Source organism: Protopterus annectens, chromosome 6.part0 (assembly GCF_019279795.1).
Source record: "Protopterus annectens isolate FY-2018-M chromosome 6.part0, PAN1.0, whole genome shotgun sequence".
Taxonomy (NCBI): domain Eukaryota; kingdom Metazoa; phylum Chordata; order Ceratodontiformes; family Protopteridae; genus Protopterus; species Protopterus annectens.
In genome coordinates, this window is record NC_056737.1 from 476,133,327 (window position 1) to 476,150,103 (window position 16,777).

Sequence of the window (16,777 nt, forward strand, 5' to 3'; positions counted from 1 at the left end):
TCTCCAGCTTTTGGGCTCCATGGCCGCCACCATCATGCTGGTTGCCTCTGGCCAGGTTGCATATGCGGATTCGGCAATGGCTCCTTTCCGCCCAATGATCATTTCAGAAACTAAACTTCCTCTTTCCCACTTGATACTTCTCACAGAACAGTGCAAACAGGACCTCCGCTGGTGGCTACATTCCGCCATTCTGGACAAAGGGAGGAGCTTGATTCCTATGTCTCCAGTGGCCACGGTGACCACGGACGCCTCCCAGATGGGGTGGAGGGGCATTATCTTGGCAGGACGGTCCAAGGCACGTGGCAAGATCACGAGGTACATCTGCACATCAATGTTCTGGAGATGAGAGCAGTGTTTCTAGCATTGCGAGCACTCCAAGACTCTCTACCTCTGGGAACGATTTGCGATTCACTCGGACAACATGTCCGTAGTGTGGTACCTGAACAAGCAAGGGGGAACCAAGTCTTATCCCCTCTGCAGAGAGGCCATGCGTGTGTGGCATTGGGCAGTATCTTCCCAACGGTTCTTAGTGGCAACGCACATTCCGGGAAAGTCCAGTGTGATAGCGGATAGGCTGAGCAGAGCTATTCTGATGCCTTATGAGTGGTCCCTGAACAACCGAGTGGCGGTTCATATTTTCAACAGGTGGGGTCAGCCTTGCTGCAATCTCTTTGCCAGTCCCCTCAATGCCAAATGCAGCGAGTACTTCACACTGATTCCCCCACAGGGGGAGTCACCCAGGGACACTCTAGCCCACGATTGGCCACCCGGTCTGGTCTACGCTTTCCCTCCGTTTCCTCTGTTACCAAGAGTGATTCAGAAAGCCATATCCTTGGGAAGCAGGATGATTCTTATTTCTCCACACTGGCCTTGACAAGTATGGTTCCCTTTTCTTCAGAAGTACGCAGTGGACGGTCCTTGGACTCTAGACCCAGTGCCAGACCTCCTGACTCGCATGTCAGGCCAGCTCCATCCATCCCTGCGAACCCTCAGGTTGACAGCCTGGCTACTCCACTTCCATCACTAGTTAGATGGCATTCTTTTTCACCAGAGGTGGTTCACATCTTGTCTTCATCTCATAAGTCTTCTACCAGAAAAATTTATTCCAGCAAATGGAAGAGATTCTCCATTTGGGCTCAAGCCCAAGGTTTGGACCCCTTCACAGCCCCAATTCCATCGGTTTTAGATTTTTTAGCCATGCTTTTCCATCAGGGCTCTGCATCTGCTACCATTAAAATGCAGTTGGCTGCAATCTCCAATTTCCATACATCTTACGAGCCCTCTCTTATGGGCCATAAACTCTGCTCTGAACCCGTGAGTAAAGAATGTAGGTGAGATGGACCACATACATCGATCGTTATGGTGAGAACATAACTAACTGTTATGCAAGAACTGGCTGAAAAAGAGTAGAAGGTTTTTAACTCTGCTAAACAGGTGGAAGGCGTCTAAATCTTAATTTCCACTTTTTCATTGATGTTTAGGAGAAGAAAGGGACCAAAGAAATAACTGTGTTCTTACTAATATTTGTGCAGTAACTGTTCTGATGTTAATTGTACATTGTATTGTAAAGAAGCTCTGTATAATGTTAAGAGCTATTATAAAATATTTGCATTTGGGAGAGGGGTTATCAGTGGCTACTGTTTATGCTAGTGTTATTGAAGTAAGAAAGCACTTTTGCTTAACATTACTGTACAGAATCTAGGTTTTACACTGTAACAAGATAAGAAACATAAATTATTAACTTGGATACAATGTTGGAATCTTGGGTTGCTGGGGGACATGTACTGGCCATATTGTATGTGTATTAATTAACTATATTAATTTATTCTGTTTTTATATAGGAAACAGCATACAAAGGATTCATCCAGATAAAATCACTTTAACGAGCGGATCTAGGAGGCTTTCTCTGATACCCTCCTTTTGGGAAGATGTTGAAGTTTCAAGTAGTTTATTCAGTTAAGTAGGTAGATGAATAAATGTTCTTGTTCTAATGTTGCATTCAACAGGACAGTTATTTAATGGCAGTTACAGACAATGGTAGGGAGAGGTCAGGAGACCTGATTGGAAAAAAATTTGGGAGATGGATAAACAAGGAGCCAGTCCCAAAGCTTAGAGGTTAGTCCCTTATTTGAATATTCCCAAAAGATTAGAAGGGGTTTACCAACTCAGCAGCATGTGGAGGCTTATTTTTAGTTAAAACACAATGCACTACCATTATAGACCTATATCTGAGAAAACACTTTCACCAGAACTTCATCAGTCCATCTAATAGAGTGGTTTACAGTTTGATCATTGACGAAGGCAGACCTTTTTATATGCAGGGGAGGTGGTCACTTAGAGCCAGACTAGGTGACTGCCATTTTTTGAACAATACTTGCATCCAGAAAAATAGCTTACTAGCATTGAGCAGTAATACCTTTAGATTTTCTTGGTTTTGATTTGTCATGTCAGAAGTACTTTCATTTTGGCATTGCCTAAAAAAGGCACTATGGGGGAAGACTGTTTTAGCTAATATTCGAAAGCCTAGAGGGGAGAGGTGCAGACCATCACTGGCAAAGGAACATGGTCTGTTGGCCATCTCCTTCCATGCGGATACATATTGCACCCCCTTAGAATGACACGAGAAACTAAGCCAGTTATTAGTTAGTCATCTTATGTTCGTATTGTGGCATCATCCTTGGCGAAGGTAAAATCCTGCTCACTGCTAGGCTAATACCAGTCTGGGACACGCATTGTGAGAGCTCCATGATGTCTCTCTTTTATATAGTCTAAAGAGGTACATCTCATGTCATTTGCCCCCACATGGACTATGACTGAGTCATATTAGTATTTGTAGCCCAGTGACCTGAGTGCATGCATAATATGGCGGATCCTAGACCTTGATAAGCAACTAACTGACTTTCTCCTTACTCAGGCTGGTAAGAGGGACATCGATGTGTCTCTCGATGGATTCTCCAATGACCAGAGTGTTGGATTGGATGGTGGCTTGCCTTATGGACTTTGAAGTAGAAGCTCTATATGATGTACCTCTGTGTGTTGATGTGGGTGTTGTTTTGAAAGAGTGCATTGGGGGTCCTGAGGGTATTTATTATGTGTACTTCATCTAGGAGGTCTTTGGGGTTTAGGAAGGTTGCTTTTAAGTGCCTCAGCATATGGGGTCTATATGTCTGTTTTGAATTGTGTGATGGGTGCAGCGTCCATACCTTATCGATATTAGGAGTACTTTTATGTGAGAGCTTTACCTCCAGTGACATTGTGTAAATGCATCTCTCACATACCATATCAGTTTGTTTGAGAATTAACTGGTTGTCAGTAAACATGAGGCAATTTCTGCATAGCCTTAGGATGCCGTTATGCACCAAGCTGATAACGAAGATAGTGGTCAAGTTCATATCCATGGCAACAGGCCTTTATTTTTTATTGATTAGACAGTTGGAGTGAGAATATAAAGCAATGTCAGGAGTATCCAGTTTGCAACTTTGGAGACGGTGCTTGTCACTGCAAACTAGTTGTGTGTGCAACTAGATATTAGTGAAAATTTAATTGTACTTTTACAGGAAATAATGTCACTCAAGGTGACTGTTTATACAGGGCACTGCCAAACACTTGAGGGGAAACTAATAAGCAGGCCCAGAAAATTTAAGGATGAAGTATTTAGGCAGTTATTCTGAAGTTAGAAACAAATCATGCAGTACTTGCTGAAAACAAAGAATTAGCTAGTCAAGAATGTTGAAGAGGGGGATCACTTGAATTGCCTACTGCCTTGCTACTACTAGTGCCGGTCTCACCACAGCTTCACTCTGCTGGGATACAGTGCTCCTTTGCTTCTTCTCTCACCAGAAGCAAAACATTAGCACCAATCCCAAGTTGAGAAACAGGCCACAACCTGTTTGGTGATTCACAGTCTTGTCCCAGATGGTGCAGTGGTCTGTAGGCTTGTAGCCTTTTCCTGGTAGATGCCTTGAATAGCAACCAGACCAATCAGGAATGTCAAGCACAGACACTCACTGCCCAACCAGAAACAGTCAGGAATCCATGCACTCTGCTCCTTCAGTTACGAGAAGCAGAATATAAGTGCACATTCCAAGCTGTCAACTATGAAGTGGTTATTAGGCTTTCCCGTGATCAGGATTTGACCAACAGGTACCACCCTAGAAGCAGAGTAGGTCTCTAAAATCAGGGGTACCATGCTCTTTCCCCCAGAAACTGACAACAGAAGATTTGAAGGTTTGTCTGACTGTGTACCTCTGGATGCAGTCAAGGGACATGTATTCCTCCACCTTACCACATAGGTGGCCATCATGCAGGTCAGATTGGTCAGGGAAATCATATCCATAAGCTACTCTATTACTTTTCTGGAAACACCAGTGTTGTCTTTTCAACCTCTACCAAATGTCCCACCCTGACAGAAGGGATAAATCCTCCTTGAACAATCTGAAGAAGGACATGCAAAAGGAGGAGACATTTAATCGTCTTGAGAGTCCTCCCCCCACCCCAAAGATGAAACTTGACAAAGTGGAAGCTTCGTTTCAATCCCTGCCTGAAGACCCTGTGACCAGGAAATGTTTTGAGGGGGAACCTGGCTCATAGATGCATATGGTAAAGTTTCATAGGTAAGTACTAGGCTAGCTGCCCTTGTGGGCCATTTTGCACTTAAATAACTGTCACATTTGGTTATAGATTGACCTTACCCATCCCATCCCATGGTCTGTACATTTATATTATCCCCAATGAGAATAACTGGGATGGTACCATCGATAATTTAAGGGGATCCACATATGGGATTAAGTATCTAGGAGCTGCATCTGTCCATTGGTAGTACAGGGGCAGTCCTGGGGTATATTTTCTGTTTCCCTGTCATATGTCTGAGTTGCACTTGAAAATGGACAGGGATGAAAACTGTTCTATGTGGATGGGGAAGTATGTTCCTTCGCAGCTGTATCCTCTGTGAAATATACCTGTCCCTCCAAACCATTCTCTTAATGTTGTAGAAGAGGTTTAGATCAGTAGGCAGAGTGTTTGATGCCATTTCACTTGCTAATGTACAGTAAATCCATCAGTAATTAGTCAGAGAGTGCCTTGTTTGTGAGATACAGGTCACCTCTTAGCAATTTGCAGGATAATTAGTATAGTGTCTGGAGTTAGCCCATATATGACATGTTATTTATGCCTTGTATCCTTTTAATAAGGTATCTCTGTGGGCATTCTAGTTGTTGCATGTGTCCGACAGATACATGCCAACAGGATGGTATTGTGCTCAGTGATTGGCCTAAAGAGGACTTAGTATAAGGAGAGAATGACATCCCTAGATTTAGACAGAATTCCTTTGTTTATAAGCTGTGCATTATAGAAGGACTTTTCTTACAGTAGATGTGTTGGTTAAAAGTTAGGTCACTGTCCACATAAATTTACAAACACCGAACTGGGTCATTTCTTATGGGCATATTGTCAATGTGGTAGATCCCTGATGTAGATGACTTCCCAAAGGATACAATGATGCATATTTTGGCATTTAGTTTCAGACTGTGATTTTAACACCAGTTATTTATTTGAAACAAACCTTCCTGCAGGATGGCTAAATCATTTTTGGGATTTAATGACTGCTCGTAAGTTGCAGTCATCTACAAATTTTGTCAGCCAGTGCCCATTGCTATTGGCTTTTACTTCAGAAAAGTAGATGCCAAACAGGAGGGATCCCTGGGAACTCCACTGGGGATTGGTCTCTGTGGAGGTAACTTCCCCTATTGATTATCTGTGCCCTATTTGAACCAGCTGGCAATCCAGTGGTTGACAATGGGGTTTATTCCTAATTTATTTAGCTTTTGTACTATGCCCGAGTGGAGAATTGTATTAAAAGCTGTAGTCAGGTCAAAGTATGCAGTGTACTGTTTTGGCTTTATCCATTGCTTTGGTGACCTTTTCAAAAAAATCCTCCAGATTAAATAAGCATTACCTGCCCATGACAAATTCAAACTGTGACGGTTCTAGTATTTGGAGGTTCCCTATGTCCTGATTGGTTAATTCCATGATAAGTCTTTCCATGGCTTTGCATATGAGGCTGATCAGGCTTAAGGGTCTGTAATTGCCTGGGTCTGTGGAAGGTCTTCCCTTATGCAGGGGAATGACTGCAGGTGTTATCCATTCACTTGGTAAAAACCTGTATGGAGGCTGAGATTAAATGGTGTTAAGGGTATGGCTAAGTCATGCTTCATGCTGTTTAAGATGCATCCAGAGATATTGTCAGGATCTATTGATGCAGTATGTTTAGTTTTGATAGTACTTTCAGGACTTTGTCTTGTGTAATAGCTGGAGGTAAGCCAGTTTCAGGTATATCATCAGGGAGAGATGGAGAGGAGAGAGGGGGTAAAGTTAGAGCCAAGTTTATCAGGCAGTAGGTTAGCTATTATCTTTAGACTCTGTATGAATAACATCATTCACAAGCAGCTCACTACATTGTTGTGTTGCACTTCTGAGGTTACGAATATAACTAAAAAAATGCATTGTGATTGTCTTGGTCTGGATAGCTGTTTTAGCCTCAAACTTGGCTTTGTTGGATTTTATTAAGCTCTTGAGTTGGTTGTTTATTTCAGTGAAAAAGACTGTAACATTCTGGGGCTTTCTTACTTTTGGTCAAAATAATTTTCCTTTTATTATAAAACGTGTTTTTATGTTTCTACCATGAAGGTTTGTTTCTTGTTTGCCCTGCATTTGTTCCTACAGGGTACATCTGCATCTATGCAGATGTTTACATGCTTGTACAGTGTGATTGTGTACATTTTTGCATATTCGGTAGTGGTAACTGGAAGGTATCTTTGGTTTGTTTTATTTTGAAGAAGACTGCTTTATGATCAGACTTATCAAGTGATGAAGCTATGCAAGGGAATGGTGCAAAATGCTCTTTTGAGATAGTTCCTGAGCAGTCTAGCCACTAAGGAGGCAGCAGTCATGGAGGTTGTCAACCTCTTAGAGAAGAGAGCATTCCAGGAAGTTCCACCAAACCAAATAAGGTCTGCGTTTTACTCCAGGTTCTTTTTAGCCCTAAAGAAGGCACAAGCTCTTAGGCCAATATTGAATCTTAACAGCCTAAATCTTACGCAAAAAAAATATATATATTTCGAATTGTTATGCAATCTGTTCTTTTTGCTTACAAGGAAGTGATTGGATATGGTGGTAGGATCTTCAGGATGACCTATCTACATATAAAGATAATAGAGGTATCCAGTGGATTCCTCCACTTCCAGTTGGGAGCTAGTAACTGCAAATTCAGAGCCCTGCCTTTTGGTCTTATCACAGTCCCTAGAGTAATTACCAAAATGCATGGCAGTGGTAGCAGCTCACCTGAGACTGCTAGGTCTGAGAATCCTACTTTATCTAGATGATTGGTCTTTAGCCACCACTTCTGAGGAGTCACTGCTACATTATGCCTGTCTTTGGAAATTATAGTCAACAAAGCGAAATCACAGGTGAAACTCCTAACAGACCTTGTTTATTTGCTGCCATCTAGAGTCTGGATAGACACTAGCCAGTCTACCTCCATAACAAATTTCCCCAGTCCGAGCTTCTGTCAGACATCTGGTGCAGCAGTAGAACCCACTAGCTTCAGCAGCGGTAAGGGCTCTGAGTTTAATGTCAGTAACTCTATCTAGGGTTCTCCTAGCCAGATACCACAAGATGATACTGCAGTGTACTTAGAACAGTGATCTCCATTACATGACACAGTGGCCAAATAAGTTTGGATATCAAAACCTAGTCACAAACATCTAAAGTGATGGCACATCAACCAAACTCAAAGGATGCCGTTTCTCTTCACTTTCCAACAGTCACAGTTACCATAAATGTGTCTGCCTTAGAAGGGGGGAGGTGGGCATCGAGGCAAGGCAGTCCAAGTAATGTGGATACAGAGGCCAGATTCACATAAATATCAAAGATGTGGGAGGTCTCCAAGTATTGAAGTTCTTTAATTACCTCCTTATTCAAGATGCAGATGCCATATACTCAGACATGGTGGTGGTATAGTACATATCACCACCACTACATTCATTTATGGTGGTGATATGGTACTTAAGTTGCAAAAGAATCTTACCACCTCTGTCAGGAAGCAGTGAGGCTACGGGAAAGGACAGCTCTTTCTGGTAATGCACATTCTGGAACAAGACAGTTATTTAGCAGACAAGTTCATTGCAGTTCTCCTGCCCCACGAGTGATTTCTAAACATGTCTGCAACAGGCATGCTCCTCTGTCTCTGATGGGAGCCTTATTCAGATATATATTTGCATCACCCACAGATGCTAAAAACAACAAATTATTTCCCCTATTTTTTTTGTTGGTGTCAGACACCAAGGGGCAGTGTGATCCGCAAGAGGCCCCCTGGGTCTCCTTTACCCCCCTCCCCCCATTACCTGTGTTGAACTGTTGATGAAGTTCATAGCCCCATTTTGCTCCTGAATGACCTGATTCCACCTCATAAGGAGACCCCTCCTTCTAGATTACTATCTGGAACTTCTGTCCTATGTGTCTGGCAAGCCTCATTCAGACATTTGGTCTCTGAAACTAACCACATGGTTTCTCCATTTCTTTAATGTCTAGGGATCCAACATGCTTACTTGTGGTGGTCTGTATCCTAACATCCTCACAGATGACTGTACAGAAAGAAATGGCAAAAGATCTCCTTTTGGGCACTTAAGGCATAGACCTATATTCAGCGCCTGTCTGTGCAGTACTTCTTTGTCTTGTTGGCATCTGTGATGAGGACTGCAGTTTTTCATCAATAACGGTTCATCTGATGGCAATCTCTGACTTTCCTCAAGGTTTCGGTCATTCCTCTGTAGCCTGTCAGTCTGTACACTCTTTCTAAAGGGAACCTTTCTAATTAGATTTCCATTCACAGACTCTGATCTTAAATTTGTGCTTGAAAAAATTGACCTGTCAGCCATTTGAACCTATGGCCAAAGCAGATAGAGTTCCTTTCTTGAAAGACTTTGTTCCTGGTGGCAATCACCTCAGCCAGGAGTGTCCAAGATGCACTTTTTCTAGTCTGCCTACATATATCATCTTTCATAAAGAGAGGACAACACTTGAAACTAATCCAGTAACCTGAATCTGCCATAAATTTCAGTCTTTTTTCCCCATCACAGACATAAGGGATAATACAAAGTGCATTGTTTAGATGTCGACATACTGATGTGTTTTTACTTAAGCTGTATCAAGGATATAAGGTAGGATGCCCAGTTATTTGTCTCGCATCTAATAGACTAGGATTCTAATGGCTTACTCTGTAAGATTATTAGCTACTTCAGCAGCCTAATTTTAAAAATCCTTCAGTAGGTGACAAGTGCAGATGTAGCTGGGGCTTCTTTACATACCTTCATAAACACTACAGACTTTGTGATCTCAAAGTAAAGACTTTCCTTTGGGACCACAGTTTTGTGTAATATCCTGCTATGATGCCACCCAAGCTGTACTGCTGAGGAGTTGGACCAAGTATTGCAGTGCAAGGACTAGATCACATAAGATACAAATGTTATGCACTTAACATAAGAATCAATCTTCTGATGCAGGTCCTCACTCTATAACATACCTGCCCCACCATCCCACTTTCTATATATACTGTCACATCTGCAGCAGTTTGGAGGATATGCAGGAGGTTTAGACAGGCTGAAATTTATAAATTTATCTCTTTGTACTGTTACCCTTTTTTCCTGTCATCCTTTAGCTGTATATACCTAAAGGGATAAGATATCCTCATTAGGATGGATAACCATTGTTGTGGAAAGTATTTAACTTCTACTAAGAAAGCTCATATTTACAAATGCATCTTTCTAGTTTCCCTCTAATCAAAGACAAATTAATTGTAGACTTCATTAATGCCTCCCATTAACAGCCAGTAGCATAAGACAGAAATTAACACCAACCATGTGATTATGTTCGCATATTAAATCAAAATTATCTAATACATAATGCTTTAATATTAACCTCTTAACCTCTTAGAGCAAGAAATCTGGACAAAGCCAGAAATAACGGGGAGACAAAGGCCCAAAATAGGGACACTTTTTAAATATTGCTGTTGCAGACTTAGAACCTTGATAGAATAACACGTTGCATTAGCACAAATTTTCTGAAGGGCATGAAGTACTGCTTAACATCTGACAAACCTATTTCTAATTTATATAAACTGGCCTTTTCTCTTCAGTACAAAAATTTAATCGATTCTCTCGACTGAACAAAACAACAAACTCTATAGTTGATTCTAATTTAAAATGCATTCCAGTTTATGCTGAAAGCTTTTCTATATTTATTTTATAAGTTTGAATAATACTTGTATGTCACCAACACAAATAACGTCCTACACACCTGTTCAGCTATATACAGTGCAAGTGTCTCAAACAATGTAAACTTGGAACATATTCTGTGGAGTTGTAGCTACGCTAGTAAATTTTGCATTTCCCTACCATATAAACTAAACATGTTTGAGTTACTATGGCAATAAATTAATAAGAAATGTTGCTATCCTATATATTCCACAAGACAATGTGACGCCAAAGGTATATACATGTTGATTAAATTCTATATAACTTTGATCTGGACTGATATGAAAAAAACTGTCTTGATCGTGTGTCGAGGAAGTGGCTACTAAATGTTATCAAGATCTTCAGAGTTTTAACACACAGTAAAATTAATAATCTCACGCCACTGAAATACTGGTCAAAATTTTTTCAATGTTGCCATTTAACTACTAACACAACAGTCAGTTTCACTTTCGCATATACATACAGACTAAAACATTATTATACTGTGTTTTATATCCTCAGAGTAGTGGCATTAATTAACTTTCTTTTTCTTAATATGTTTTGAGTCCTGCACATCTTAACTTTCTTTAATATCGGTATAGCCTAACCTCTGTAAATTCTAATTGCAGTCTGCACAATGTACATTTATTGCATATTTATTGTATATAGTTATATATTGGGTTCTTAGATGTACATAGTTTATTGATTCTTGCATGTTTTATTTTTATCTTTAGCTCTCTTTTTTCACTTTTGTATGTTATTTGATTCTTTGTCTAAAATGTTTGGAAATTGTTAAAAAATATATTTGAAAAGAAAAAAGCTCAAATGTAAGGGTTTAATGTTAAAATGACTTCCTCAAAGGTCTTCTGCTTTGGTGAATACCTCTCAAAGCTCTTTCTGCATTAATTCCATGGCAAAGCCATTATGTTTTGCACAGAACCATCCTGCCAATTAGTTTCAGTAAGCCTTGCAGATAGCCTTTCAATGGGGTCTATACACTGTTTGCAAAATTATTAGGGAGCAACATCACAAAAACAGGATGGGAATTTATGTTTATGTATTTGACATTTGTTTGCAGGGAAAGGCTGACTGGGCATGAAACCGATTTTCACAGGAGGCCCAGGGAGAAAAACTTAAACAAATCTTTTAACAAAGCAGGAAATTGTGTAAAATGGTAACATCACAAAATATGTGAATTAGTCACATAGAAAGAGGAGTGAGGTGGAGTAAAGGTTACAGTACAGGTAAGACATTTTTCTGAGATTTGTGCTTTAAAAAAGGATAACTGGAGACAAATGTGTGATAATATGCATCAAGCTCATTTTAAGATGTTCTTCATCCCAGTCCTTAAAAAAAAATTGTTTCCATTGATAAAGTTGGCAGTCAGGCCCAAACTGAGTACCAGCAATCACTTAAGGAGCAGTGGCTGTTTAAATGAATGCTATCCCTTGTTTGTAATGTGAATAACTATAGTGGTTGGGAGCTAGTATAATCTGTTTACTAAAGTTATCATTTTGAGGACTTTTTGTTTGTGACAACTTCATAAAAATACCTTTTCCTTCTCAGTCTGGGATTGTGAGGGATGCCCAGTCTTGGGAGTGCTCAGAGTACCAAATGACCTAGGTGTAATGGCTCAGCTTCACATTCGTTAAGCACTGTAAACTAGATGAGACTGGGATTTTGCATTGCTGTTAAGCTGATGCAAAAGTCTTTTCTGAAGAAAAGTATAGTTGTGTGAGATGCTCTTTATACTGCTATACATAGTTTTTGGCATTCATGTAGTACAATATTTGTGCTCCCTTTTTGTTTTGAGGTTGTGAATAAAGTTTTAAAGAAATGTGCTAGGAATTTCAAATAGAAAGTTTAATCCCAAAGTCTTACACCTAATCATAATTGCATGTAATGTATGACATTCTTTGATAGCACAAGGCTATGCAGATTGCTTTCTTGAAATAAAATTATGCAGAAGTTTGACATTTTGCCCATAAAACTATAATGCCTCTGTCTCCCTTCTCCCTTCTCTCATGTGTAGGAGAACCCTAATCTTTGGTTCACCCGCCCTCTTCCTCCTGTCTGGCTTCGAACACTGGCACTGGAAGTCGTTTACCTCCCACTACTTCGACTTGCTCTGATGGATAAGCTTATGTCAGACTTCACAAGCTTAGTGGATGTGTATCTCTCTGTATATAGGGATGGGCATGCTGATGACTTGGGAAGCACTGAGGTAAGAAGAGAAACTTGATAAAATAACTTTGACAGTGGGCTTGATTGAAGGAATTAATTGGTTTGCTTTTTTTAGGGATTGAATATTAGGAGACCTTTGTGAGCGTTGAGTGGACTGATAAAGATTCTAGACTTTAATTTAAATATCAGTACTGTAGGTATGATTGGGATTTCAGCTTTTATATACTGTTGATTTCAGCACACTGCATAAGTGGACACGTAGGTGTGCATGTGTGTGTGTGAGCATGTCACTCTGATTCCATTCTTTTAATGGCCGTCTCCAGTGAGACTCCTGCAGACATCTTGGCAGAATCTGCAGATCTGACATTGAAGACCAATCCTGATAATTCTGCCTTTGGGTATTTCTGTTCTGCCACTTAACATGTATTTTATTCCTGTAAAATCCCTTGCTCTGTCTTAGTGTAGTGTGTTCACTTCAAATGTTAGGACTGGGTGCCATAGGCATTGTACAGCTTGGCACAGGAATTTTTTTTAGGCTAAAGCCCTTCGCCTTTACTCATAATATAGTGTGCCCCACCACATCTTCAACAGATTTCTGTTGCCACTTGAACAGCTTGCATAATGAATGGACTTAGTTTGCATCTATTAGTATGTTCTACTATTTCTGGCATTCTTAGGAATTTTTGAAGTTTTGGATCATTTTGCTTTTTTCTGACCAAAAATTCTCTGCTCAGATCTTTCCTTGTTTTAAGAATGTTTTTTTTTTGTTTTCGAACTAATGAAGCAAAAAAAAAAAAAAAAAAAGTTTTTTTATGACTTGACATCAGTGCTCCCTCTGTGCATGTTGCTGTCATTCATAGGCCGTTTTTGCTATTTTGGTGCTTAAACTGTGTTGCATTTTCAATTATTATGGCACTGAAATGTTCTGCTTGTCTTTTTTCTGTTTTTTTGAAAACATTTGGAAGTAGTTTTTCTGTGTTTGCACATGTGTGTGGGTGTGTATGTATGAAGCTCTGAAAAAGCACATGGTTTCAAGAAATTCACTAATTGTGGAGATAACATTTCTCACCAGTGGAAGCATATCATGTGCATAAAATGTTTGGTTGCTGCCCATCTTGGTACTGGCTGAGAGCTTTAAGGATTTTGACCAATGTACTATTATCTGTTGGGGAAAATGTAAATTTTCACAGGAAAACTAAGGGAGTCTTCTGTTAAAGTCAAACTTCACCTTTGCCAAAAGTTTCCATTTCTCAGTTCTGTATGTCTAGGTCTAAGGATAAAAAAAGGAAGGAGGTTATCTCTGAAACATAGGAATATGTCCTTTTTACCTCTTTTAAAAAATGTACTGCAAGCGGATTTTGGTGCTGGGATTTCTAAATCAACAATGTTGCAGAAATGCAGACTGCCAGAAGGACTGGGTAAGACAATATACGTTCACTTTGAGCCTGAGTTTGGAAGAATATCCTCCTCTAGACCAATGTATACTTGGTCTGGTAAGTCAGTTGTGTCTTCCTAATCCCGTTGCGTTTTAGTTGACCACAGCAAGATGAAGGGGTAGTTGCATGCATAAGCTGAGATGGAAGAGAGCCCCTTCTCCACTCTTTAAGATTGAGAGGAGCCATTCATAATTCCCTTTTTGTTTTTTGTTTTTTTTGTTAACAGAGGCTCCTTTTTGGCACAGAGACCACTGAGGTGTACCCAGCAAGGCCTTGAGCTCATGCATGTAAGTGCCTCAGAACTGACTGGCGGTCTTAGCAGTAGGTCTTTGCTTTGATGCCTTCTGCATTGACTAAGCTATTTTATTTCGATTTGTTTACCAGGAATGTTAAGACTCAGAAAGCTTTTAGAATAGTACTGTAAAAGGGTGAAATACAAGAATGCAAGTTTCTGAGACATTAACAGTTGAGACACTGAAAGGAGAACATAAGATGTAGCATGAGAAAAAAACAGATGAAGTGAAGTTGACAGTTACAAAAAGGAGAGGTAATAGAAAATGGACAAAGTGAATTGCATGAGGAATATGAGATGTGGAATGTGGTAGAGTGAAGAGTAGTGATCGAGTAAGAAGTAATGGAATAGATTTGTAAGACTAAAGTGAGCAGGCAAAGAGGCAAGTAAATACAAAAGGAAGGTAGAGCAGAAAAAGGTTGAAGTTATCTTGCTGAGCTGTTGACATCTGCAGTCTAACCATAGATTTTCTCAGCACCAAGTGCCCTTTTTGGCTTGGCCCTGAATTCAGGGGCTGGGAGGGGAGGTATATGGTCCTTGTCATCACCAGTATCAGTGCTGTTCCAGGCACTTTTTAGCCTTCAGAGCTGAGGAACTTAAAGCTGATCTCTGTCCCCTGAGTATTGTTGTGGAGTCTGGGGTAGTTGGTGTTGCAGATGACAATCCAGATCATTGACACTGATCTAATTTGGTGTCAACTTGAACCTTTTTGTAGCAGTGGCTTCTTGTTTGAGGTAAATTATGACCGTCCCTCAATACTTTCCTTACAGCTGGCCTCCATTTCAGACTCTGCACTCTCTGCATATGTGGATATTTGGATTTCCTGCTATAAGGACCGAAGGCTGGAATGCGGAGGTGAGATCTTTATTTGCAGTCTGGCCTGTGTCGTCTTCCTTCTCTTCTCTAAGGTTTTCTCCACTGAGGAACAGAGTGAAGCATATATGCTAGAGAAAGTACATTCAATTCCCCTCCCAGGAGTCTTCCCCAGCTGGACACAGACACCTGAGATGCAGGTGACTGCCTGACATTCCCACCCCCACCCCCACCATGTGACTGTAAGTTTGAGGAAATGTTTGAAATTATGCAGAAAACTGGACAGTGATCTATTGAGATTCCCTCATCTTCAGAAAATGTCTTGCAGGAGACCTTTTACTCACCCTTCTGGATGGTTCCTCTTGACAAGGATGGTGGTGGTAGTTGTCATCAGGGAGACTTGGAAGAAACTAAATGATTTGCCTCTGGTCTTGGAATATACTGGACAAGATACTCCAATTGCCTAAGGACTGGAATTGTTAGAATCTGGCAACTGTTAGTGACTCTATTGTTGTGGCATAAGCGATTTAGCAGGCCCCCACTCTACAGAGCCCAAAGGTCCATCTACCAGACAAGGAGTCCAAAGTATAGGATGATTTCAAAAGAGGCTGATTATGACCTATGTCATTTCTGTTAGGGTTCTAACCTACCTGCCTCAATTATTTTATTTCCTGCACAACCTGACTGATGAAATGGTCACGATGTTGGAGGGGTTGCCAGTGCCAAGTCTAAAATCTTTTCTCAGGCAGCCAGTGCCTCAACTGTTTCCAGCCTTAACATGTCCCTAATGTATAAAAATGTGGATGATGCAGCATGTCTGCAAGCATTGGCTTTGCCATATGGCATAATGCCAGACTACTCCCTACAGCTGTGACAGAAAATTTCATAAATACTTTAATAACGCTGACATCTTTGGTCATATTGTCAAGAAGATACTGCAGGATAGTTAGTGGGAAGAGAAGAAGCAGCAGTTGGTATTCACTTTCTGACCTCCCTTCTTTAACTTGGAATCTGAAGAGTCCTCATCTGTAATATACGAATATAAGAGGTATTAAGCAGCAGAAAAATCAGCAGTCTGGGTGGAACCCAAATAGCAAGGCAGCTTCCAGAATGGACACTTGTCCAGAGGCAGAAATTCATTGTCTTGAGGGCCATCACAGTAGCAGAATTCCTGAGGGCTTACCTAGCTGTCATATTCTCTAGGCAGTTAAGGGTTGCTTTTGATCTCTTTTTCTCTCTGTCTCTCTGCCTACAAGGATTGCCATCCCAAGGGATAGATGAATTCAGTTAAGATCATAATATTCAGAGCATGCAAAATCCTTCTCCACATCCGAGGCTGCATTCCCTTTTTCTGCAAGGTACCCCACAGTAATAATGTGCAGCACTAACAGAGATGCAAAACCTCCTCCCAAAAAAGAGATCACTCTGGGAGGTCCCAACAGGCCAGAGAGGGTACAGATAATACTTAAGGATTTTCTTTGTATTCTTCAGAAGGACCAAGAATTTCAGGCAGATTCTAGACTTGATTCTTGATTTCAAAACAAAAGATCTGATTGTGTCCTTTTCATTCTTTCTCACTAATGGGTTTGAATCCACCCCTTGGATCTGACTTGGCTGCATACACTAGACTTTGGATCCAGCCCTCGAGCTGCTCCCTCTACCCGTAATGCATTATTCCGTCCCCATTACCTCAGATCTCATTTGCAGCCATTATGTTAAGGCAGGTGCAGTTTCCACTCTAAAGGTAGTAAGGTTGATTTTTTTCA

At 40.6% G+C, this 16,777-nt stretch overlaps 1 protein-coding gene across 1 annotated transcript in view; it reads left to right on the forward strand.

Annotated features, from left to right (window-relative positions):
• Nucleotides 1-16,777, forward strand: part of EXD1 (exonuclease 3'-5' domain containing 1) — a 1,269,330-nt gene that overhangs the window by 1,171,304 nt on the left and 81,249 nt on the right. The window contains exon 10 of the mRNA XM_044074207.1: nt 12,319-12,510. Within this exon, the coding sequence (XP_043930142.1) occupies nt 12,319-12,510 (192 nt within the window). The remainder of the gene's footprint in view (nt 1-12,318; nt 12,511-16,777) is intronic.